At 36.8% G+C, this 26,018-nt stretch overlaps 1 protein-coding gene across 1 annotated transcript in view; it reads left to right on the forward strand.

Moving 5' to 3' along the window:
• ABCB5 (ATP binding cassette subfamily B member 5) overlaps positions 1-26,018 on the forward strand; it is a 130,891-nt gene that overhangs the window by 69,847 nt on the left and 35,026 nt on the right. Inside the window, exons 16-19 of the mRNA XM_009452745.4 lie at positions 3,681-3,824; positions 5,408-5,512; positions 5,641-5,718; positions 10,301-10,384. Of these exons, the coding sequence (XP_009451020.4) occupies positions 3,681-3,824; positions 5,408-5,512; positions 5,641-5,718; positions 10,301-10,384 (411 nt within the window). The remainder of the gene's footprint in view (positions 1-3,680; positions 3,825-5,407; positions 5,513-5,640; positions 5,719-10,300; positions 10,385-26,018) is intronic.

The raw sequence follows: 26,018 nt of genomic DNA on the forward strand, positions 1-26,018 counted from the left end.
ATAAAGTTTAGCAAGGTTGTAGAATATGTGACAATATACTAAAATCAATCCCAATTCTATACACTACAAATGGGAAGTGGGAAATTAAAAATAAAAAAATAATTTTATGTACAATAGTACCAAAATATTAAATTATAGGGAATAAATGTGATCAGAGATTGTAAAACCCACACACTGCAATCTATAAAATATTACAGAGAAAAACTACTGAGAAAAATAGACTAAATAAATTAAAAGATATTTTCAATGTGAGTGAATAAGAAAATTCAGTATAGTTAAGATGTTCTTTCTCCTCAAATTGAATTCACATGGAAATGCAGAAAGCCAAAATAGTCAAAATAAATTTTTTTTAAAAAGAGCAAAGTTGGAAGAGGGATACTACCTGATTTCAATTCTGTTTCAACTATTATATAAAGCTAGTTACTAATTCTCATTTCAATTACCTATAGAACTATAGTAATCAAAACATTTCATTGGCATACAAATAGACAAATAGATCAATGGAACAGAAAAGAGAGCTGAGAAGTAGTCCCACACATAAATGGTCAATTGCTTTTCAACACAAGTGCAAAGGCAACTCAATTAACAATTTTTTTTTTCAAAAAATGATTCTGGATCAATTATATATCTATAGACAAAATAATCAGCCACAACCCATACCTCAAACCACAGATGAAAATTAACTCAAAATGGATCAAAGCCCTTACTGTAAAACCTAAAATAATAAAACTTCTATAAGAAAATGCAATAAAAAAATCTTCACGACTTTGTGTTAAGCAAAGATTTCCTAAATATAACAACAAATGCATAATTTACAAACAAAAAAAATTGATAAGTCAGACATTACCAAAATCAAGAACTTCATTATTTGTAAAACACTTCAAAGAAAATGAAAAGGATAGACCATAAACTAGGGGAAAATGTTTGTAAATCACATATCTGATCAGGACTTGTATCCAAAAAATATAAAGAACTCCCAAAGCACAATAATAAAAACACAAACAACCCAATTAAATGTCAGCAAAAGATTTGAATAGGCATTTTGCTAAACAAGATGAGCAAATTGGAAATAAGCACACAAAAAGATGCCCAACGTGGTTAGTCATTTCAGAAATGCAAAAAAAAAAATCACAATGAGAAATCACTATACACCTGTTAGAATGGTTAAATCTAAAAAGACTGACTGTACCAAATATTGGTGATGGTGGGGTGCAACTGGAGCTTATTTAGCTGGTGGGAGTATAAAATGCTAACGCTACTTTGGAAAATAATTTGTCAGTTTCTTAAAAAGTGAAACATTCACCTACTAAATGATCCAGCCATTTCATTTCTAGATATTTGCTCAAGAGAAATGAAAGTATATGTCCACACAAAGCCTTGTATACGAATGTTCATAGCAGTTTTATGTGTAATAGTCTAAAAGTGGGAACCACTCAAATTTATATCAGCAGGTGGATGGATAATAATTTGTGAGATAGCTATACAGTGAAATGCTATGCAGCAATAAAAGGAAATGATATGCTGATTTATGCAGCAGCACGCATAAATGGCAAAATAAGTATGTTGAGCAAAACAAGCTATCTGAAAAGGAGTAGATAATGTATGATTTCATTTATATAATGTTCTAAAAATGCAAACTAATCTATAGTGACTGAAAGCATATCAGTAGTTGCAGGAGGAAGGGAGGAAGAGGACTGGCAACTAAGAAGTGTGGAGAGAGGGATGATAAAAAAGCAGGAGAAAACTTCTAGGGGTAATGGATATGTTTATTATCTTGACTTTTTTGATGTTTTCCTGAGTCTGTAGCAGTGTTCAAATTTATCAAATTATACATTTCAAATATGTGCACTTTGTTATATGAAAACTATAACTCAAGAAAGCTCTAAGCTGTATCAAATGAAATTTAGAATATTTTAGATATCACTTTTTAACTTTTTAATACTCATGTCATATCTCTTTATGTCTATAATTTTATGTTTTTGTATGAGATTATTTTAACGCATGTATAACCTGTCTCATATTTAAGTAACACAGCCTATTTTATGATTTTACTGAAATTTTTGTTTTGTTTTTATCTTATTTATTTCTTTTCTATGTTGACAACACTATTTAAATGATACCATTTTAAATCTTTTATTGTGTATTTTCCCAGAGGCAAAAGAACATCTTTAAATTACCTATGTAATGTAGCTCGTTCTATAGGAGGAAGATAGCCCTCCTAATTTCCTGGCTCTGTAATTTACTGGTGTCCTGGCACATGTTAAACCTTAATCTCCTTACCAAATAAGGTAATTTTGTAATGCACTTAGTTCCATGCTCAGTGCCTGATAGTTAGCGTGCAACTTTTTAAATTTTTGTACATTCTTTTGAACAGTGACCTAACTGAAATGTTGTGCCCTTTTTGATGATGAGCGTTAGAAAACTTCAGCAGGAAAGATGATGGATACAATCAAATTATTAAGTAATCCAATATAAATGTGGGTTAGCCACCCTGAAAATGGACTTTAAAGGCATCAGAATTTCAAAGTTCTGTTGTCCAAACAACAGTCCGCATTATAGTGGCCACACTGAGAATAGAACGAGAATTATAAACTATTTTATAGTCTTTCTTGAAGAATTCTCTGGTTATTAGGTCCATAAATGTCATTATTTTAAGAGTGAATGCCATGAGGAAGTTTTAATGAATGAAATACCAAAGAATTCACTGTCTACTTTCCTACGCAGAATAATTACTCACCACAAAGCTGTTTAGAAGAATTTTTAAGATTCTGAAATACACTACTTATTGCAGACAAGAGCAAAGAGAGATCGTTATCGTATTATTTATCCTCTGACCACTGTGACCACTACCTCCCCTTGTCACCTTCCACGTATCCTAGGAAGGGCTGGCAGACCCAGAATGACTACTTGCATTGTGCTTTCTCTGTATAAAACCTGAAATTTTGTGTAATATAATCCTTCCTCTGTAATAACATCAGAAACAGCAATGACTGCTAGCATTTATTGGGTGTTTATTGTTTGCAAATACAGTGAGTCGCAAATGTACTGAATAAAGCTTAATTGTATAAACAATCCTACAAGATAGGAACTGATACCACTCCCCTTGGAAAAATAAGGAGACAGTCTTGGTGAGTTTAAATAATGTGCTCAGATATTGCAATATTTTGCTTGTAAATAAGAACTCCAAAACAAGCCAAGGTATTAGGAAAATGTTTTTGTAAATACATCTTGAAACTTTCCAACTTTCAAGTTTGAGATCGTAATGAAACTTTTACCTTCTGCATTTTCTTTTCTTAGCTTCTGCCTAGATTTTTTTCGTATCCTGTAGTACAATATTCCATCCAGTTTAACAAGAGTAAAGAAAAATACACCTGCCATTTCTTTTGTGACCCTTAACAATTACATATGAGTTAATTGTACTTTTTAAATTATAGCAACTGAGTGAAATGCCAAAAAGTGATATTGCACAAATAGTCACTTGTGGCAAATCTTCTTTTATTTTATGCTTTAGGGTCATCGTTAATAATATGGGCAGTGAATTTTTTAAGAAAAATATTTTCTACTCTGCTGTCTGTTATATTTGATGTTATACATTATAATTCTGTTTATGATGGGCTAACTTCCCTAGATTCTGTTATGCACACAAACTGGCATTTTTAACCAACATATTTTATTTTTAGATAAGTCTTCCTGAAGTCTCTCTATTAAAAATTTTAAAGTTAAACAAGCCTGAATGGCCTTTTGTGGTTCTGGGGACATTGGCTTCTGTTCTAAATGGAACTGTTCATCCAGTATTTTCCATCATCTTTGCAAAAATTATAACCGTAAGTAAAACAAATTTGCTAATACTTTCAGCAATTTAAAGAAAGTATGACCTGAGAGAACAAGCTTGTATCAGTCTAAACCACAAGGGGAAAATTGGGACTTTTAGTGGGCCGCCCCTAGTGTGGAGTCCATGATAGGAAGGTTAATTAATGTTCCCAGGAGATAAGCCAGCATCTCTTGTAAAGTGTGTGGCCGGGCCTTGCTGACTGGGCAATCAGTGAAGAAATTGCTTTGTTTTCTAATTTTGACTCCAGTGCTGGATCAGCATTCCAAAACACTGAAGAAATAAAATAGGCAAATACAACTACTTTCCTTTCAATTAGTGGGTATAGTTGCAATTTCTTTTCTTACCAGCCAGCTCAGGGAGAAGAAATAATAAGAGTCTGGGATTTTGCTAAAGGACTCAGGGCAATTGGTGTGTTTAAGGATCTTACAAGATCTATGCTTACTCTTCAATGTTAATTAAAGTTCTAGCCTGGAACTTCAGTCTCCCTAATTTGCACAGCTATACTTTATCAGTATAAATGCCTGTGTAGGTATGTTACTAATTTTTAAGAAAAATTCTGGGGGCACATTAAAAAGCCTCACCTTGCAGGTACTACTTAACTAGAAGAATGCTAAGAAACTTGAGTGATCAAAAATTATTCAAAATAATAATTCAAGCAAACTGGTGGTTTCTTGGGAAATATACTGTGATAATAATAGCAGATAGGTGACTCATTTTTCAGATCTCATATTTACATAGTTTAAGAGAATTAAAAGCAAGTTATTTTTTATCATAGATAATGTATGCAGATGATAGCATCATGGTGCACTTTTTTCCACAGAAATGTGTGTATAGTTTTATTTTTATGTTGAAATTTATTTTTTTTATTTTATTTTTTTTTATTATACTTTTAAGTTTTAGGGTACATGTGCACATTGTGCAGGTTAGTTACATATGTATACATGTGCCATGCTGGTGCGCTGCACCCACTAACTCGTCATCTAGCATTAGGTATATCTCCCAATGCTATCCCTCCCCCCTCCCCACCACAGTCCCCAGAGTGTGATATTCCCCTTCCTGTGTCCATGTGATCTCATTGTTCAATTCCCACCTATGAGTGAGAATATGCGGTGTTTGGTTTTTTGTTCTTGCGATAGTTTACTGAGAATGTTGAAATTTATTTTAAGCTGGGTGCAATGGCTCACGCCTGTAATCCCAGCATTTTGGGAGGCGGAGGCAGCCGGATCACTTGAGGTCAAGAGCTTGAGACCAGCCTGCCCAATATAGTGAAACCTCATCTCTATTAAAAACATAAAAATTAGCCGGGTGTGGTGGTGCACGCCTGTAATCCCAGCTACTCGGGAGGCTGAGGCATGAGAATCACTTGAACCTGGTAGGCAGAGGTTGCATTGAGCCAAGACTGAGATGGCAACACTGCACTCCAGCCTGGGCGACAGAGCAAGATTCTGTCTCATAAAAGAGAAAAAAAAAAAAAAAGAAATGTATTTTAAAACTCCTGATATACAGAAATTTTCACTTTTTCTGTTTCTTTTATATTTTCCTCCAAATACCTGATAAAAATCTGTTCCTTTTCAGATGTTTGGAAATAATGATAAAACCACATTAAAGCATGATGCAGAAATTTATTCCATGATATTCGTCATTTTGGGTGTTATTTGCTTTCTCAGTTATTTCATGCAGGTAAGCTTTTAATAAACAAGCCTGAGCATGATTACTTTTTGTTGCCATTCTTTCTATTTGAGTTAAAAATATATCAACTAAATGTTACAAAGGAAAAGAACATGGATTTTTGTTTGTTTGCTTTTCAGGGATTATTTTATGGCAGAGCAGGGGAAATTTTAACGATGAGATTAAGACACTTGGCCTTCAAAGCCATGTTATATCAGGTCAGTGATAAGTTGAATTTTTTTTATTTTATTTAAAATTTATTGTAAAACATTCTAGCTTTAATTCTGTCTCAAGTCAATTTTTGACATAATCTTTCTTTGAAAGCACACTCTTTTTGTTCTAAGCAGCAAAAATCTGATGTCAGAAGTCTTATATTTTTCTAAAAGAAGCAAGTCCAAAAGTGTGACGTTAAAAAAATACAGCTGATAGAAAAGAATGTAGGATCTGCTCATTGTTCCTTGCATTCATCTTGACAAATCTTTCTTTTAATGAATGACGTAGTGTTCTGGGATCAGAATGGAAGGCCAAATTAAAAAGGAGAAGTAAGAGCTACCATATCATGGGAATGTATCTGAAAAGAAGTTGTTAATTTCTCTGGTTCTAATTCATGTGCATAGCTTAAGTTTTTCGACTCTACACTTCTTAAAGCAGCCAGTCTCTCTGCCTTTATCAGAAGAGTCCTGAACTCAGATAACATCGGTCTAGCTGCCAGGTCTGCCTGCCTCATGCAGATGATCAGTCCCTGCTGTGAAATAACTAAAAATAGGTGGATCAAGTAGTAATCTTGAGAAGTGAGTCTTGGGGGCAAATGGAAGGAATGTCTCAGACTGGCACCTCTAAAATTCTTTCACGAGGCTAAAATGTATTGGGTTACCCTGAAAGCCAGTAATCATTAGTAGCCCTTCACCTCACTTTCTGTCACAAAAGCTCACCAGGCAGGAGCAAATAGCTTCCTGCCAAGGTGATTTCTTTTCAGAAATAGAGTTACTGTCACTCCAACTGAGTCGTCAAAACCCATTTTTAAGTCTTATGACTTTTAGGAGCAGTGCTCTGAAGGCTGCCGTGCAACAACTGTACTCTTAGGGAGCTACAAGACACAAAACGGAGAGAAGCAAGTCGGAGGTTTCCCACGGCAACACCGTGCTCTAAAGCAATGGGTGACCTTACACCTTCTGTTCAAAAAGGTCCCATTTCTGCTTCTTGTTCCACATTTGGAGACACTCCTTAATCCAGAAAAACAAAAGTCTACTTGTAGGATCATAAATCAATTTGATGCCAGCACATACCTCTCATGTTAAAGTTGTACATTATTATTTTTTAATTTATGAATACTTTATGTCTTTACTGCAAATATTCCAAGAAATAAGTTGAGACTTTAATTAATACTGTATTTCACATTTGTTGACTATTTCTGCTCATTTTTGTTTTTCTTTAAATTTATTTTTCCCTGTTCAAATAAATTTATTTTAAATTTCTAGAAACTTTTGAAAATGTTTCCTGAATGCCTAGATGTTTGTTTTTATACAGAAGAATATAAATTTTAATTTTTCCAAGCATACTTTGAACTTCCTTTCTGTTCATGGAATGCTTTTAGTGGAAGAATTTCAAAGCCATGAGACAGTTTAATGAGAGAAACTGTGGTTAATCTAGTATTTTGATGGTTAATACTAGACATTAATCCTCTGTCTAGCATTAGCCATGTGAATATTAGGACTGTAACATTTTTAGATACAGTAGCTTCTGCTAATAAGGATGCTTCAAACTATAAGCCATAAACTCTGGGTTTTAAAATATCGTGTACACACTCACAAAGACTTGCACAGAAAGTCTATGCCACTTAGCACATGTTATTAAATATCCCCATAAGTTAAGTTGTTTGTTTTCCTTCTTCATCCTTCAGCACTCTTTTTGATTCTTAGCTTTACCTTTTAAAATTGGAGAAAAAGAAGACTAGTATATTTAGCCCTTTCTTTGTAAGCATCTTCACAGTTTTGCTGTCTATAGTAAGGGAAGCCCCTAGTGTGCAGTTTTATCTAACTCTTATTACCTGATTTTTGTCCTAAGATAAGACTTTTTAAAATTTAACAACCGTGCTCAGACTTGCAGTGCTTTTTATAACCATTGTGAAACCTCATTTGAGGTAGAGGTATGTATAGAAACAGGTGTGTGTAGGTATAAAATCCATATTTTATGTGATTACTTTAGATTCTTCCTGTTGAAAAGAATGTTCTAAGTGTTGCTGACTTCAGTCACTGAATAATTCATCGTTCATTGTGTTTCAAAGTTAAGTTTACAATTCTTAATGATAAATAATTACCTATAGAGCTATTGAGTTTTTGAACATGTAAGAAGTTTATTTTTCCCCATTTCCCTCTAAATTAGATTGGCTAAGGCTTCTTGGGGTTCTTTAAATTATGATAGCATTGATGGTGATCACTAAGGGGCTTCAAAATTTACCTAAGCTAATTCCAAAAGGATTTGAGGTAATGAGTCCTGGAGCATGAGAAACAGGTCATGAAACTCAGCTGTAATTCTTCAGTCAGATGGCAGGCCGAACAAGATAATTGATTAAGAACTTAAATAATCTGTACAACAAACCCCCATGACACAAGTTTACCTATATCACAAACCTACACATGTACTCTTCAACTTGAAAGTTTAAAAAAAAAAGTTTTTAACAAAAAGTATCCATTGAGGCTAACTAAACAATTAGTATTACATTTAATGGATTTTTTTTTTTTTTTTTCTGAGACAGAGTCTCGCTCTGTCGCCCAGGCTGGACTGCAATGGTGTGATCTCGGCTCACTGCAAGCTCCGCCTCCAGGGTTCACGCCATTCTCATGCCTCAGACTCCTGAGTAGCTGGGACTACAGGCGCCCACCACCACGCCTGGCTAATTTTTTTTTTTTTTTTTTGTATTTTTAGTGGAGATGGGATTTCACCATGTTAGCCAAGATGGTCTCGATCTCCTGACCTCGTGATCCACCCATCTTGGCCTCCCTAAATGTTTTCATATATATTGCCTATGCTGGAAAACAATCCCTGGAGTACACAATTGCTGTCTTGCCAAAAAGCAATTTCAGACATCTTGCCAACTGAACATCAGATAATGACTAAGATTAATCACATATGTACCTATTCATGGTGTTTTACAGCAAGTGACTATAGAATCAGGAATGTAATATTCAATAATAAATTCTTTTCATATTTTTTACTTTATACTGTATCTAAAAATGATCTGTGCATTCCATGTCATGTTGAAATCTAGAACCAATTAGAAAATACATAAAATACCTAAATTTTGGAGAGAGAGTACACAATAAAAAGCAGGTGATGTCTTTCAGTTCAGCAGTGCTGTGTTTATTATTGTTGCTGCTGTGTATTCACAGTATGTTAGGCTCTTGCCTGGGATTGTGCTTTCAAAGTGGCTACTGTCCGGTGCAGACCGTAATCTCCATAGGATGCTCTTTGGGCATCTAGGACCCGAAGCTCATGGAGACACCTTCCCAACACAGTGGCTCAGGGTGGTGCTATCATGCCTGGCTCCTACCATATTCCTCCATAAAAGTTTTCATCTAACATATGATGTGCGTGATTAAGGCACAGCCCTCAACCTGCTATGCCTTTGTTTTGCCTGTTACCTGGGCCTCAGAGCCCTGGCTGGGTTGCAGTAAGCTAAGATTTTTTTTGTTCTTTACTCACTAAAAATAAACCATCTTTCAGAGACAGTTTCCACATGGTTTTAATCTACAAGAGATATAAGCGGTTCCAGTGAGTGTGAGGAAACATTCAATAGCTATAAGAGGAAATCAGAATTCCTCAGGCTGAGAAGCACTAAGATGTGCTGTCTCCATTTGCTGTTGAAAATAAAATTGGTTATTACATTATACTTTTATTGCTTGTAATTTTGACCTGACTCCTTCTTTAGATTGCATGCCTCTTAACTTCAGGAGTTTCACAGCCTTCTGCCCTTTTAGCTTCTCACAACGCCCATTGCTGTAAGTTCTAGGAGGTAATGTGAAGCGTCAGGGAAAATCTTTATTATACGGCCCCTAAAGAGAAAGAGATAGACTTTTTATCATTAGTTAGTTTAGGTAGAAAGTTTTGAAGATATTTCTAAATTGTGTTGTTTATTGCCTTACTTTTTTTTTTTTTTTTTTTTTTTGGTGAGACAGGGTCTCACTCTGGCATCCGAGCTGGAGTGCAGTGGTGTAATCTCAGCTCACTGAAACCTCTGCTTCCCAGGCTCAAGCAATCCTCCCCACCTCAGCCTCCCAAGTAGCTGGGACCACAGGTGCACACCACCATGCCCAGCTAATGTTTGTGTTTTTTGTAAAGACAGAGTTTTGCCATGTTGGCCAGGCTGGTCTCGACCCCCTAGACTCAATCCTCCCACCTTGGCCTTCCAAAGTGTTGGAATTACAGGTGTGAGCCACCGCTCTGGCCTTCATCGCCTTACTTTTGAATTATGTCTGCTTTTCACAAATGACTTATGGAATAAAACTACAAATCACTTGATGGTTTAAAATGACCATTTTAATTCAACATTGATTATTATACTATATGTGGTGATGAGTAATGAGTCCAAGCTCTTGGGCTTAAGTTCTTCAGTTTATATATAAATATAGATCTTCATGAAAAAATAAGCAAAAGTCATTCAATCCATAGTATTTTATAGGAATTAAGTACCTGTGAGTGAGGAGGCAGGTAAATGTTTTCTGATTTACAGCAGAAAAATCACAAGTCAGATAAAAAAAAAATGATTTTTGACAACCATATGTTAATTCTCCTTTTCTCTAGGATATTGCCTGGTTTGATGAAAAGGAAAACAGCACGGGAGGCTTGACAACAATATTAGCCATAGATATAGCACAAATTCAAGGAGTATGTATATTGTTTTTATTGTAAATGATGTATGTATGTGGTGTGCACACATGCAATGCACACGTGTCTGTGCATATATGTGAGCTGTGCTGAGATGACCCACATCATTAAGGAGGCCAGGTAAGTCTCATGGTTAACAGGTAACTCTCAGTGAAAGATGAAAGGAAGACTTTCCGTTCTGGATATTTTTAACCAAAAATAGAGAATATTTAGTACCTGTAATAGGACAACTAGAGGACTAAAGAAGAGACCAAGAATAAGTTAGAAAAAAGAGCTCCGAATTAAACAGTTAGATAAGGAAAAGTAACGAAATGAAAACACACACACTTTGAGTTTTAATATAAGAAAAAGGTTTAGTTTTTCCTTCCCCCAGAAAATAAGATTTTAGTTAAAATAATGTCTAACAATTCAGAGTCATGTGTGCATCAGAAATGATTCTGTACTACTTGTTATACAAGTTAAAAAGAATTGTGTAATCATGACCAGTAATATGCATAACCAAGATATTTATATATATTCATAATTAGTGATGGAATGACCAGCATAATATGTATCAAAGTCATGCTTAAACAGGTGTGGGGAGTAGAGGAGTATAGAAGAGGTAAGTAATAATTTGTTAGTTTTCTTTTAATTATTTTAACAAAATTCACCTTTGTACAACAAATGGGATCTTAACTGAGAAAAGCAGCAGAAAACAAGGTTTCCTACTTTAAACTGAAGTAAAATAAAGCTTTCTATTTCTGTTAAAATAAAAATTCTAGTAGAGTTATAGGCTTTCCTTTTTCCTTATCATGCATTTGGGAGAAAAGGAAAATGTCAATAATTCACTTCTGAATAACAGAAAAATCTTACAAGTATTTATTCTGTTTAGGAATACTGAGATGTTGCTTGAAGCTTTGTTAGCAGAGCAACAAACTGTCAACTAAAGCAACCCATCAGAATTGTATGTTTCTTTTAGAGATTATTTCCACAGGATACGGCAACCATTCTAAGTCGTTTTTTTTTTTAACTTTTGCAAGACCTCTTTGTTTAATATACATCGGCAAGATTGGATTTATATTATCAGAAAATAGAATAAGTGGGTTACAGTTGTGAATATTCACAAGCATTCATTTTGGTTTACAAAGCTAATTTTATGATGGAGAAAGAGCTCGAGAGGAAAGGGGGCATCTTCATCTCTTCCTGAAATTCATTTTGTTCATTTTGAAGGCAAGGTTCTAGAATTTTGTTAGATAGTATTTAGATTTTAAAATAGGGCTGAGGAGTTCAATTTTACTGGCATACTTGAAAAGATGGTGGATAGAATTTCAGTTAATAATCAAATAATGGATATAGCATTAACCTCCGTAGCACAATATAATTATCTGATTAACTTCTGAGTTTAGGAATTCCATGGTATACTACTCCAGGCAGAAATATCAATCCCTATAATTCCATTTGAATTCCCACTCCACAAAATTTGCTATTTTTTCTTTACTGTGTTAATGTTTGTCTCTTACTACTTATCTTTCAAATCTTTTCGGAATCTTTTGAGTGAAACAGGCATTCTTACCAGCAGCTATATTAATATGTGAGACATTTCTTTTAGCAGATATTTGCTTCAACTGAAAAACCAAATTATACTGAAAGACCCAACATTACTGTCCTTACATTTATTAATTGTTACTAATAAATAGTATTGTCCCTGAGGGAAATTACGGGGAATAGTTGTCAACCTGATTATAAGCACCTGACTAATATCATTTCATCACTTGAAACTTTATTGTTGCAGTTATTAAGTGCTGGTCTCACAATAACGTCTAGACAAGTCAAATCTTTTTTATTAGAACTAGTAGCTAGAGAATAAATGGTTGGAATCCTGATGAAAGATTTTAAAGTTGCCAAATTTAAAAAGTAAAACAAGGGGTAAACTGTCCCAGGTTGCAAATGGAGTCAGTAAAACTCTCATGCTGATCAGTAGTGGGATAGCACCTGTGAAGAGCCGCTGTAGTCCAGCCTGGACAACATAGTGAGACTCCATCTCTATATTTTAAAAAATCTAATTTTAAAAATTAAATTAATGAATAAAACAATCGAAGAAAGATTTCAGGAGTGAGACTGTGTCTAATAAAATGTAATTTATAAAAACTCTTACTTTGCCTTATAAAGATGGATTCATATTCAATTTCAATGGACAGTTTTTCTATAAAAGGAAGAGTTGTTTACCAATCTTATTTGTCCACAAATGAATTCTTCCTCACAAGGACACTGTAGCATAAAGATGAGCTAGGAAATAATAATTTGGGGGTCATATTTCCTATCATATTGACTTAAATAAGTCATACTCCATCTCAATTTCTTCATTATGTAATTTCAGTTACATTTTATTCTATCAAACATATTAGAATGAATGTTCATAAAATAGCTCCTTAATAATAACAAATCTTAGTTTGAAACCTTTAACTCATGACTGTAAAGGTATTCCTCTGGCCATTTTTTAAAGCTTTGATATTTTGAAAGTCATGATAAAAACATGCTAGTGAAATAGAGTCATAGGACAACATGATTCCTAGATAGTTGTCTGAATACAACCAATTTAACTGATACTGTTTTAGCCCAAGGGAATAGCCTATTGCCAGTACATCTGTCAACAGACTATTTTCTGTGTAATATGTGCTTTAATTAAAGCTAAAAGCCATTTTAGATTCTTTTGGAAACTCAATTCTATAAAATTACAAGGTATTATTTCTGTACATTTTGGCGATCTATTTTCATCAACCAAAAGTCTTATTTCATTTTTGTCCACAAGAAAGTGTGTTATTGACACCACAGTGTGCATTTGATATACCACAGACACATCCAATGCTAGAACCTAGAACTCTTCTCATCAGAGCTGTAATATGTTGCCCAAATAAATCGTAAACATTTATTTCAAGTATTAATTCCAAAAGCCCAGTGAGTTTACTAGTTAGAACTAAGATATTATTACCTGGACAATGGTAACCTCATTTCTTTTTCTTTTTTTTTCTTTTTTTTTTTTTTTTTTGAGACGGGGTCTCGCTCTCGCCCAGGCTGGAATGCAGTGGCGCAATCTCGGCTCACTGCAAGCTCCGCCTCCCAGGTTCACGCCATTCTCCTGCCTCAGCCTCCCGAATAGCTGGGACTACAGGCGCCTGCCACCATGCCCAGCTAATTTTTTTGTATTTTTAGTAGAGACGGGGTTTCACCATGTTAGCCAGGATGGTCTCGATCTCCTGACCTCGTGATCCGCCCGCCTCGGCCTCCCAAAGTGCTGGATTACAGGCGTGAGCCACCGCGCCCGGCGGTAACCTCATTTCTTGATTTAACTTTTTGACATGGGAAGTGTATAAAACAATTTGACATTACTTTTGATTCAAACAATGTTGTCATAGAAATGACTTTTCCACAGCATAAGGTTGGCGTATAATTGCTGTTTTGTCTTGCAGTTTTAGGTTGAATTAAGAAAGATAATCAAAACTACAGCAGAAGCTAATATCCAGAGGCATTTAGTATTTGATAATAGTGGTTAAGGACGGCTCTTTTAAAAAAAGTTTTCAAGCCAGGTGCAGTGGCTCACATCAGTAATCCCAGCAATTCAGGAGGCCAAGGCAGGAGGATCGCTGGAGCCTGGGAGGTCAAGGCTGCAGTGAGCCATAATTGTCCTACTGCACTGTAGCCTGGGTGACAAAGTGAGATCTTGTCTGAAAAAAAATATTTTTTCAATCTTGGCCTTGAATTCATAATATTGCAAAAAACTTTACCACTGCTAAGCCATCAAACTGCTGAGTGGTAAGGTAAGTCAAAAATTTCCCTTGACAAAAACTCACAAAAATGAAGATGGTTACGTTTACAAGAGCAAATGAACTTAACCATTTACACTACTGGTCCAATAATGCCTGATAAATTCAATTACTTCCCACAAAATATATGCTGACAAATAATAATAATAAATAACCGTAGGCTTTAAACACTTTACATTTTCACAAGCTTTGTAAATTTGTCCAACCAAGGCTTGTTTTCTGCTGTACAAATATTTTAACCATCAGTTGTAATGTATCTTAGTAGATTCTACTTCGGATTGTACTTATTTTTTTTCCTCAACTTCTTTGAAAATATTCTCAGCAGTACTTGTTCCACAGAAACTATTTATAGTGCCTAACTTTTCACTTACTTCAAATTCAACGTTGGCTCCTCAAAAAACCAGCAACTGAGCAGTGTCAGTAACATATGTCAACTCATCAAGATCCAGGAAAAACTACTCAAAATAATCTACCTTATTTTTTAATTGACTGTGGATGTTACTCTCAATGTCTGTAACTATGAGCAACTGTTCTCACCAAATGGCAGCCTTATATAAGTTATGCAGTCTGAACACATTTCTTCCACTGCTACAATCAAACATGATATAATTAACTCACAATCCATAAATGACTTTCTTTGCTTGGCCAATGAATAAGCCACTTAAAAATTTACTTTGGTTTCATTCTCATTTTCATATTTTAGTTTTGCGAAGAAATTCTGCTAAGACAAGATATTTTGTTTTATATTTTCTAGTTTTCTGAATGCTGCTTTCCTGTAAGTGGGGAATATTGTGATGAGTGTTCAGTCTGCTAATGTTGACATATTTTGTACTTTTCAGCACTATTTAGTGTCATAGCATAAAAAACACAATGCTGTGGCATCTAATTTGAATACAAAATAACTCACAGCCCACCGTTCCTTAAAAACATGGCATTGAAAGTCCACATTTCTCTTATTTTCTGTTTTGAGATGATGGGTATGCAATGGTATTTTTAAAAACTAGGATAAAGTGTAACAGTACAGCAAAACTCAACATGCTCTCAAATTCTAACCACATCACTGAGATTTGTAGCACGCTGAGCAGCAGGGTAAAGTGATGAGGGTGGCACATATGGTTTCTCTAGCAGCTACCATCACTATAACCTAAGACAGCCTAAACAATAGGTAAACATGACAGTCAGCCAGTTCGTTAAGGTAAGGCTGGGCAAGGTGGCTCACACCTGTAATAGCAGCACTCTGGGAGGACAAGGTGGGCGGATCACCTGAGGTGTTAGACACCAGGCTGGCCAACATGGTGAAACCCTGTCTCTACTCAAACCACAAAAATTAGCTGGGTGTGGTGGTGGGTGCCTGTAATCACAGCCACTCGGGAGGCTGAAGGAAGAGAATCGCTTGAACCCGGGAGGTGGAGGCCAAGATCATGCCACTGCACTCCAGCCTGGGCGACAGAGCAAGACTCTAAAAAAAAAAAAGAAAAAAAATAGGTAGCCAGGGGCGGTGGCTCACGCCTGTAATCCCAGCACCCAGCACTTTGGGAGACCGAGGCGGGTGGATCACCCGAGGTCGGGAGTTCAAGACCAGCCTGGCCAACATGGTGAGACCGTCTCTCTACTAAAAATTAGGTGGGCGTGGTGGGGGGCATCTATAATCCCAGCTACTCGGGAGGCTGAGGCAGGAAAATCGTTTGAACCCGGGAGGCAGAGGTTGCGGTGAGCTGAGATCGTGCCATTGCACTCCAGCCTGGGCAACAAGAGTGAAACTCCGTCTCAAAAAAAAAAAGGGGGGGGGGGCATGACTGTGTTTCAATAAAACTTTATTTACAGACACTGAAATTTGAATTGCATACCACTTTTACATGATGCAAAATATTATTCTTCTCTTGATTTTTTCCTAACCATTAAAAAAATATAAAAAACATTCTTACCTTATGGACAATATAAAAGCAGATAGAGGGTCAGATTTGGCCTGTAATCTATAGTTTGTCAACCCACGCAATAAAAAATCCACAAAAGAACTTCAAGTGGCATTTTACAAAAGAAGAAATCCATGTGAACTATGCCCTTGTACTTTTATTCTATTTGTGTGTCTGTATTTAGAGTGTGATTCTCACAGGCAGCATATAAGTCTCTTTGAATATCTGAATGGGATATTCAGACCATTTTCATTTAATGTGGTTATCAAAATGATTAGGTTTAAGTCTCTCATTTTGCAATTTGCTCTTTATTCCATATGCTCTTTGCACAGTTTTCCTATTTTTCTGCCTTCTTTTGGATTAAAAATTTTTAGTGTTCTATTTTATCTCTTTTTGGAGGAGTAAGGAAAGTGATATTGCTAGGTATAATGTTTTGTTTTGTTATTCTAGTGGTTACTTTAGGCTTTATAGTACCCATCTTTAACTTATCACAGTCTACCTTCAAGCAATATGGATGTCAACTTACAGCGTAAGAAACTTAAAATAGTGCATTACTTCCATTTTCCCCTCCAAATCTTTTGCTATTGTTGTCATACAGTCTCCTTCTATATATGTAATAAACCCATATTACATTGTAATTATTTTTGCTTAACAATCATCTTTTATTAAAGAATTTTAAATAAATATGTAAAGTCCTATGTATTTACTCATGTAGCTAACATTTCTGGTCTCTTCCTTCCTTATTCTAGGTACCTATTTCCATTGGTATCATTTTCCTTCTGCATCCAGGTCTTTTTTTCACCTTTCTTAAAGCGTTAAGCTTGATAGTGACTAATTATTTCAGGTTTTTAATGCCTGAAAAGTCTTTATTTCACCTTAATTTTTTTGAAATATATTTCCACCAGTTATGAAATTTGAGGTTGACAGTTTTTTCTTTCCATTCTTTCTTTCTTTTTTTTTTTTTTTTGAGACACGGTCTCACTCTGTTATCCAGGCTGGAGTGCAGTGGTGTGATCACTACTCATTGCAGCCTTGACCTACCAGGCTCAGGTGATCCTCCCACTTCAGCCTCCTGAGTAGCTGGGACTCTGGGCACATGCCACCATGTCCAGTTAATTGTTTGTAGATACAGGGTTTCACCATGTTGCTCAAGCTACTCTCGAACTCCTGGGCTCAAGTGAGCTGCCCACCTCAGCCTCCTGAAGTGCTGGGATTAAGGGTGTGAGCCACTGCACCCAGCCCAGCCTGCCTGCCTTTCTTTCTCTCTTTCTTTCTCTTTCTTTCTTTCTTTCTTTCTTTCTTTCTTTCTTTCCTTCCTTCCTTCCTTCTTCCTTCCTTCCTTCCTTTTTTTCACTCTCTTTCTTTTTCTTTCTTTCTTTCAAGATATTGCTCAGCTGGGCACAGTGGCTCACGCCTGTAATCCCAGCACGAGGTCAGGAGATCGAAACCATCCTGGCTAACACAGTGAAACCCCGTCTCTACTAAAAAACACAAAAACATTAGCCAGGCATGCTGGCAGGCACCTGTAGTCCCACTCCAGCCTGGGCGACACAGCAAGACGCCGTCAAAAAAAAAAGACATTGAGATATTGCTCTACTGTCTTCTCGCTTGATTTTTTCAACGAAGAATTTGTCATTATCCTTATCTTTTTTCCTCTGAACATAATGCATATTTCTTCCTTTGCTTTTAAGATGCTCTCTTTATCACTCACTTTGAAATGTGATTGTGATGTTAAGATGCTCTCTTTATCACTAACTTTGAAATGTGATTGTGATGGGTTTTGATATAGCTTCCTACTTATTTCTTATGCTTGAAGTTCACTGAAATTCTTAGATTTATGGGCTTATAGTTTTCACCAAATTTTAAACCTCTATTGACCATTATTTATCTAAGTATTTTTTTCTGTCTTTCTAGTCTCACCTCTCCTTCAAGGACTCTAATTCTACATATATTAGGCTGCCTGAAGTTTTACCACATCTCACCAATGCTTTGTTCCTTTTTTTTTCTGCATTTATTTTGAATAGTTTCTGTTGCCATGTCTTCAAAACCAATGATCTTTTCTTCTTCAATATTTAATCTGCTATTGATCCTACCATATATATTTTTCATCTCAGATATTATATTTTTTATTTTTAGAATTTTAATATGGACTTTTTATAGCTTCCTTATCTCTTAACTATTCTAATATGTAGTATATACATTGGTAGTAGCTTTTTAAATTGATAAGTAAAAGTTTTATATATTTAGGGTATAAAAATGATGTTTTATATATGTAGTCATTATGAAATGGATAAATTAAGCTATTTAACCTATGCATTATTTCACATACTTATTTTTTGTGTGGTGAGAACACTTAAATCTATTTTCTTGGTAATTTTCAAGTTTACAATACATTATTATTAATTATAGTTACCACGATATACAATAGATCTCTTAAACTTATTCCTCCTAATTGAAATTGTGTGTCCTTTTACCAACATCTTCTCAACCCCCTGAATCCCCATCTCCTAGAAACCATGATTTTACTCTCTGTCTCTATGAGTTTGGCTCTTTTAGATTCTACATATAAGTGAGATTATGTGGCATATCTAACATTTTGTCAGTTGTGGGTTGGTGTCCATGGATTCATTTTTATCCTTATCATAGGTCTTATTTTGCCAATTTTCATGCCTGGGATTTTTTTTTTTTTCCAGGCAGGGTCTCATTTTGTTACCCAGGCTCAAGTGCAGTGGCATGAACACAGTTCACTGTATCCTTGACTTGGGAGCAGGCTCAAGCAATCCTCCTGCCTCAGCTTTCCATGCAGCTGAAATGAGAGGTACATGGTAGCACACTCAGCTAATTTTTTTAATTTTGTAGAGACAGGGTCTCACTGTGTTGTCCAGGCTGGTCTTGAACTCCTGATTTCACGTGATCCTCCCACCTTAGCCTCCCAAAGTGCAGGGATTACAGGTGTGAGCCACCATGCCTAGCCCCCTGCCAATTTCTGACTGGATGCTACACATTGTGAATTTAAAATTTTTGGTGCTGGATATTTTTACATTTCTATAAATATTCTTGGGTTTTGTTGTGGAATACAGTTAAGTTACCTGGGAATAGTTTGAACTTTTTGGGTCTTGGTTTTAAGGTTTGTCAAGCAGGAGTGGAGCCTACTACAAAGGCAAAACCCTTCCACATACTCTACCTACGCCCTGTGCCTCAGAAGGTTTTCCAGTCGGGCTGCTGTTACCAGGCACTAATCCCAGTCCTGACATGTATGCACTGCTCAGCTGAATACTCAAGAAGGACCCTCTGCAGATATCTCGATTTATCATTCTGTGAATCTCTGTCTTCTCTAGTATTCTATGCTGCAAACTCTAGCTGACTTAGATTCCTGAGATTCTCGGCTTTGTCTGCTCAACTCAGAGTCTATTGGGCTCTTTGCACTGCCACCTGGAAACTCTTAAGGTAGTAAGCCACAGCAACCACAGGGGTCACCTTGTTTGTTTGCCACCTCTGCCCGTGGTTGCCTTATGTTCAGTGTCTTGAAAACCACTGGTTCATGTATTTTGTCTATTTTTTGTTTGGTTTTAGATGAGAGGATAAATCCTTGTTACTCCGTCTTGGCGAGAAGCAGAAATCCTACCATATGGCATTTTATTTCTACAATTGCATACTGAGTTTCCTTCCTTTCATAATTTTCTTATCAAAGTGATATTCCCCACATCTAGCGTAGTACCTAAGACATAGTAGACACTCCATAAATAACTCATCTCAAGAATTAAACAAGACTTTTTGTTCTTAATTTCAAAAAAAAAAACCTGTATTTTTGTGCCTCTTGCTAAAGAAACTAAGAAAGTTTAATTAAATTTCTTCTGATTCCAGTTTTAAATTCTTTCCAGAGGTACACTATTTTTCTGGGTCTTTAAGACCACATACCATTTTCCTTCAATTCTTGTAGTACTCCTCAAGGCCAAGAGTCTCTTATTTTCTGTTTATTCTTCTTGGAACAGAAGAAATATATTCAGATCTTTCTCATTGTACCACCAACACCGAAAAGCAGGGTTTGTGGCTTGTTCTCGGTTGCACTGACTGAACATTTCAATAAGTTTGTGGTAATTTAAACTAAAATGAACTATAGAAAGGATATAATTCTATTTTCCAGCAGCAGATTAACACAAGAATGGAAAACCCAAGCTTATTAAGCAAGCAAAGATATGCAAGTACAAGCCACTTCGTAGAAAGTTCTTGTGTCCCAAACAAAAAACTCAAATAGAGAAGCCTGTCTCATCAAAAATCTGTCAAGTTCACTCTTGGATATTTTCAGAAATTAGGTTGGTGTGTATAGTCCTTAGACAAACTTTAAGTGACATGACTCTCAAATATTTGTCTAGCGTGGCTCTGTGAAGTATTTCTACTTCTTTCCCTAATACACTACCCAAGCTTATACATGAAAATACAATGCTCAGCATGCTTTTTGTCTTTACTTTTCTTATTTTCTACCCCTTTTATTTATTTATTTTGAGACAGAGTCTCATTCTGTTGCCCAAGCTGGAGTGCAGTGGTGTGATCTCAACTCACTGCAACCTTCACCTCCTGGGTTCAGGCAATTCTCCTGCCTCAGCCTCTTAAGTTGCTGGATTACAGGTGCCTGCCATCATGCCCAGTTAATTTTTTTGTATTTTTAGCAGAAATGGAGTTTCACCACATTGGCCAGGCTGGTTTTGAACTCCTGACCTCAGGTGATCCACCCGCCTCAGCCTCCCAAAGTGCTAGGATTACAGGTGTGAGCCACCGCGCACGACCTCTACTCCTTACTTCATTTCCTTTTGCTTTAATGTCTAGAGCTGGAATGCGTGGTGTATGTGTGTGAAACAGGGTCTCACTCTGTCACCCAAGTTAGAGCACAGTTGCATGATCCTAGTTCACTGCAACCTCAAACTCTTGGGCTGAAGGGATGCTCCCGCCTCAGCCTCCCAAGTAGCTGGAACTACAGGTGCACGCCACTGTGCCTGGCTAATTTTTTCATTTTTATGTAGAGACAGAGTCTTGCATGGTTGCCTAGGCTGGTCTTGAACTCCTGGGCTCAAGTGATCCTCCCACTTGGGCCTCCCAAAGTGCTGAGATTATAAGTATGAGCCACCGCACCCAGCCTAGAGCGAGCTATAATCTTTTTTTTTTTTTTTTTGAGACAGTCTCTCTGTCACCCAGGCTGGAGTGCAGTGGCAGTATCTCATCTCACTGCAACCTCCGCCTCCCGGGTTCAAGCGACTTTCCTGCCTCAGCCTCTCAATTAGCTGGGACTACAGGTGCCCACCACCACCCCCAGCTAATTTTTGTATTTTTAGTAGAGAAGGGGTTTCACCACGTTGGTCAGGCTGGTATCGAACTCCTGACCTCTGGTGATCCTCCCACCTCGGCCTGTAATCCCAAAGTGCTGGGATTACAGGTGTGAGCCACCGTGCCCAGCTGAACTATAATCTTTAAAGTTAATAGAACACAAACAACAGAAGGTAGTGAGGAATCAGGAACTATATTATGGTTACCTAATAGGAGTTATCCAAACAGAAAAGAATAACTGCCCCGGTGGATATGTTTTATCCTTTCGACAATATAGATACTGTGCCAAGAATTGAAATCCAAAAAAGTAAAAATCATTGGCTTCAAAATATTAAAAGAAACTACCAAGTGGAAATTAATACATGTATCAAGGTCTACAAAACATAACCCCCTATCAAGTAATTGATGACAAGTAATTCTTGATAATATTTAGATAAAATAAATTTTATATTTAAAGAACAATGAATATCTTATTCTCAACAACACATAATTATAATTTTAAAAAATAGCTCCAATGATTGCACATCACAATATATATAAATTTTATGTAGCTATAGGAGCATTTAGTATTTTTGCACATCACAATATATATAAATTTTATGTAGCTATAGGAGCATTTAGTATTTTTGCACATCACAATATATACAAATTTTATGTAGCTATAGGAGCATTTAGTATTTTTTTAGGAGCACTTTCCAGGAACCAAGGGCAAAGACCAATTTTTTTTTATTGTACCCCAGATTTTAAACACAGTACTTTAGTGGACATTTTAAGGGATAAACACAAAAGCATTACCATATAGTTTTCATGGACACACTTATATGCATTAATAAACATTAAAGATGAATTGTGGGGACATGTATTCAATTCAAAAGACCATAGTAAGGAGAGGAATGGGCCTGGAAAAGAGGAAAAGTTATTCTTAAGGTCAGCTTTACAGTAAGGAAAAGCAACAAAATTTGAAAACAGGAGCCCTTGTCATTTCCCTAGAAGAGAAACTGGACAATCTAGGAGTTCATTCAGAAAAGCAAAGTGGGTGAGGGCTGAACCCTACAGCCTGTTAGCAATACAGCTTTCCCTTGGGAATTCTAAAGAGTGCCGAACCCCAGCGCAGCCTTAGGGAATCATTTCCTTTTGCCATCTACTCGATTCCCCAGCGATCTTCTCCAGTCCCAAGGCTTAGATGGCCAGACACCTACCGACAAAGCCCAGGCTTACAAGCACGTACCCGACCTGAACGCCACACTCCAGACTGGTCTTCCCATCTGGAGCTTGAGATGACCCCGCACCAGGAGCATTTAGTATTTAAGGAAAGACACGGAAGGCCTCCAACAATGCCAAGAACTTAAGGTCCACAGCATCTCACCGGTTGTCTAGTCCATACGACTCTGAAACTTATGGTGGGGGTGGGAGGCAGAGGAGCAAGGACAGTGTGTTAGTCAGCTCGGGCTTCCATAACAAAGGACCACAGACTAGGAGGCTGCAACAACAGACATTCATTTCCTTACAGTTCTGGAAGCTAGAAGCCCAAGAACAAGATGTCCGCACGATTGGGTTTTACTCCGAGGGCCTTGGCTTGTAGTTGGCTGTCTTCTATGCGTCCTCACAGGATCTTCTCTGTGTATGCAGTGTCTGCTGTGTCCAGATTTCCTCTTTTTTTTTTTTTTTTTTTTCTTTTGAGACAGACTTGTGCTCTGTCTCCCAGGCTGGAGTGCAGTGGCGTTATGTTGGCTCACTGCAACCTCCGCCTCCCGGGTTCAAGCGATTCTCCTGCCTCAGCGTCCTGAGTAGCTGGGATTACAGACACGCACCACCATGCCCGGCTAATTTATTTTTAGTAGAGATGAGGTTTCACCATGTTGATTAGGCTGGTCTCAGACTCCTGACCTCATGATCTGCCTGCCTCGGCCTCCCAAAGTGCTGGGATTACAGGCGCGAGCCACCGCACCTGGCCCAAATTTCCTCTTCTTACAAGAATACCTATCAGGTTAGATTACAGCCTACCTTAAAGACTTCAGTTTAACTTAATTATCCCTGTATCTATAATTTATTTATTTATAATTACCTTATCTCCAAATACGGTAACATTCTTGTAACATTCTTTTTTTTTTTTTTTTTTTTTTTTTTTTGAGACAGAGCCTCGCTCTTTCGCCCAGGCTGGAGTGCAGTGGCGCAATCTCGGCTCATTGCAAGCTCCACCTCCCGAGTTAACGCCATTCTCCTGCCTCAGCCTCCTGAGTAGCTGGGACTACAGGCGCCCGCCACCACACCTGGCTAATTTTTTCGTGTTTTTTTTTTTTTTTTTCAGTAGAGACGGGGTTTCACCGTGTTAGCCAGGATGGTCTTGATCTCCGGACCTCGCGACCAGCCCGCCTCGGCCTCCCAACGTCCTGGGATTCCAGGCGTGAGCCACGGCGCCTGGCCCAAATACAGTAACATTCTGATAAACTGGAGGTTAGACCTAAACATATAAATGTAGGGTCGGAGGGACACAATTTAGCCTATAACATACATCAACATTTATCTCTTTTATCCTTAAACTTCCAGGGGATGAAGTGTAAGTCAGCATTATATGCCAGATGGCATCCCCATTTAGGCCCATGGTTCTTAGAGTTAGTGTATCATACCCTTAAACACTTAACCAGGCTACCTGTCCATCTTAGTTTTCAGTATTTCTTAGTTTTTTGAGTGTTTGCTGTTGTGTGTTTTTACTTTTTTGAAATTTCCTTAGATGTTTTAGTGAGAAATTGGAAAATGGTTGAGTCATCACCAGATACAGTCTTGAAACTGAAACCACAAAGTTTTTTAGGAATTAGGCAGAGCCCTGGGGGGGAGGGAGGATTTGTTATGGTTATTTTTTAATGAACATGCTAATTTTTTTATAGTTTGGTGGAAATTGATGTAATCTTTTAGGGAAGCAATTTGGCAATACCCATCAAGAATGTAAGAGTATATACACCTTTTTAAATTTCTTCAGTGGTTTATAACCTGTTACTATAATCATTTATTTTGACTCAAATTATCCCAGATGCAGCCAGTGGAAGTCCCTTCAAGTTAGGAGAATTACACCTTTTAAGGTGTAATTCCAGTTAGAAATTTAACAATAGGGCATTTGAGTGTAAGTAGGTGTAAATGAGAACAAAGATTTTTCACAAAGATGTTCATTACATCTTTATTTTTAATAACGAAAGCAACCCAAATTGAAGGCAGCCCAAATATTTTTGGAGAATATTTAATGACTGCAGTATAATGTACAAGGATTAAATCAGGATACAAAACTGCATGCACGTAATAAACCAAATCTGAATGTGTATAAGTATTTATGTCTAGAAGCATGTAGATTTTAACTTTATCTAAGCTTTTTCTAATGATCCTGTTTTCATGATCAGAGCAAAAAATATATTTCAAACTGTGGTCAATTCTGTCTTTCCAGGTAAATAGGGGCCCTCATTTTTTTTTTTAATCCCAGCACTAAAGAACTTTATGTTTCAGCTTATTGCTTAAGTATCATACATCCCACTGAAAGATGATCCATAAGATGTGTAGTTCTTATAAAAGTTATAAAGATAATTCTACATATTTGAAGATATTTTAAAAATTTATTTTACCTCATACTATAATGTTTCCAACTCCTTTTCTATCTTGATATTGCCTCTTAGATCTTTACTGAGTGAAACCAATTTATAATGTGCAAAAATGGGAATGAGAGAAATCGTATCCAAAGTACACACTTTAATGAATATCCTTAATCATTCAACTCAACACTACTATGATAGAGTGGCTAAGAGTGCTGGCCTTCCGTCAGTGTGGGAAAGGGGTAGGGCTGGGGTTTGCAGCCCCGATATTATGACACCCAGTGTGGTGGCAGCCCCGTGCAGGGAAGCAGAGCCAGAGCAGGCTGAGGAGGGTGTTCGTGCAGGGAAGAGGCAGGAGACATGAGAGCAGATGGGTTACCCACGGAGAGATTAATCACATAGATCAATCTATTAAAGACAATGGGAGCCGGTTTTCTCCCTTGTGAAGAGGGGGATAACAAATATGGAAAAGGAGAAAACTGGAAATAACCTTACGATGTTGACTCGGAATTGGAGGTATTGATATGACTCATGAGTTTCAAGAAATATACAGAAACAAATATAGATGTAAATGTGTGTTTGTACCTATCAATACACACACACACACACATTCTCTAGTTTGACCACTGAATTCTAGTAATAATGAGTACAACCAGCACCATATCTTGACTGCTAAATAAAATTCTCCACTAAAAGAACCCAGGGATCTTTGGAGAAATGACTAATTCCAAAAGTAGGGCAGAGACAGTACAAGATGAAACTGGAAAATCATTTTGTGTCAGAAAGTAAGGACATATTCCAAAACTGATAGGTATATGTCAAAGGACAAAGCCAACGTGAAGGGACTTCCACTGGCTACATCTGGGATAATTTGAGTCCAAATAAATGATTATAGTAACAGGTTATAAACAACTGAAGAAATTTAAAAGTCATTAGTTCATACTACAATAAATAAGTTGAAAGTTTGATGAGAAATTGGATTTTGACATAGCTTCAAAGTGCCTCAAAACATTTATTAATTACAAAG

The sequence above is a fragment of the Pan troglodytes genome, chromosome 6 (genome assembly GCF_028858775.2).
Source record: "Pan troglodytes isolate AG18354 chromosome 6, NHGRI_mPanTro3-v2.0_pri, whole genome shotgun sequence".
Taxonomy (NCBI): Eukaryota; Metazoa; Chordata; class Mammalia; order Primates; family Hominidae; genus Pan; species Pan troglodytes.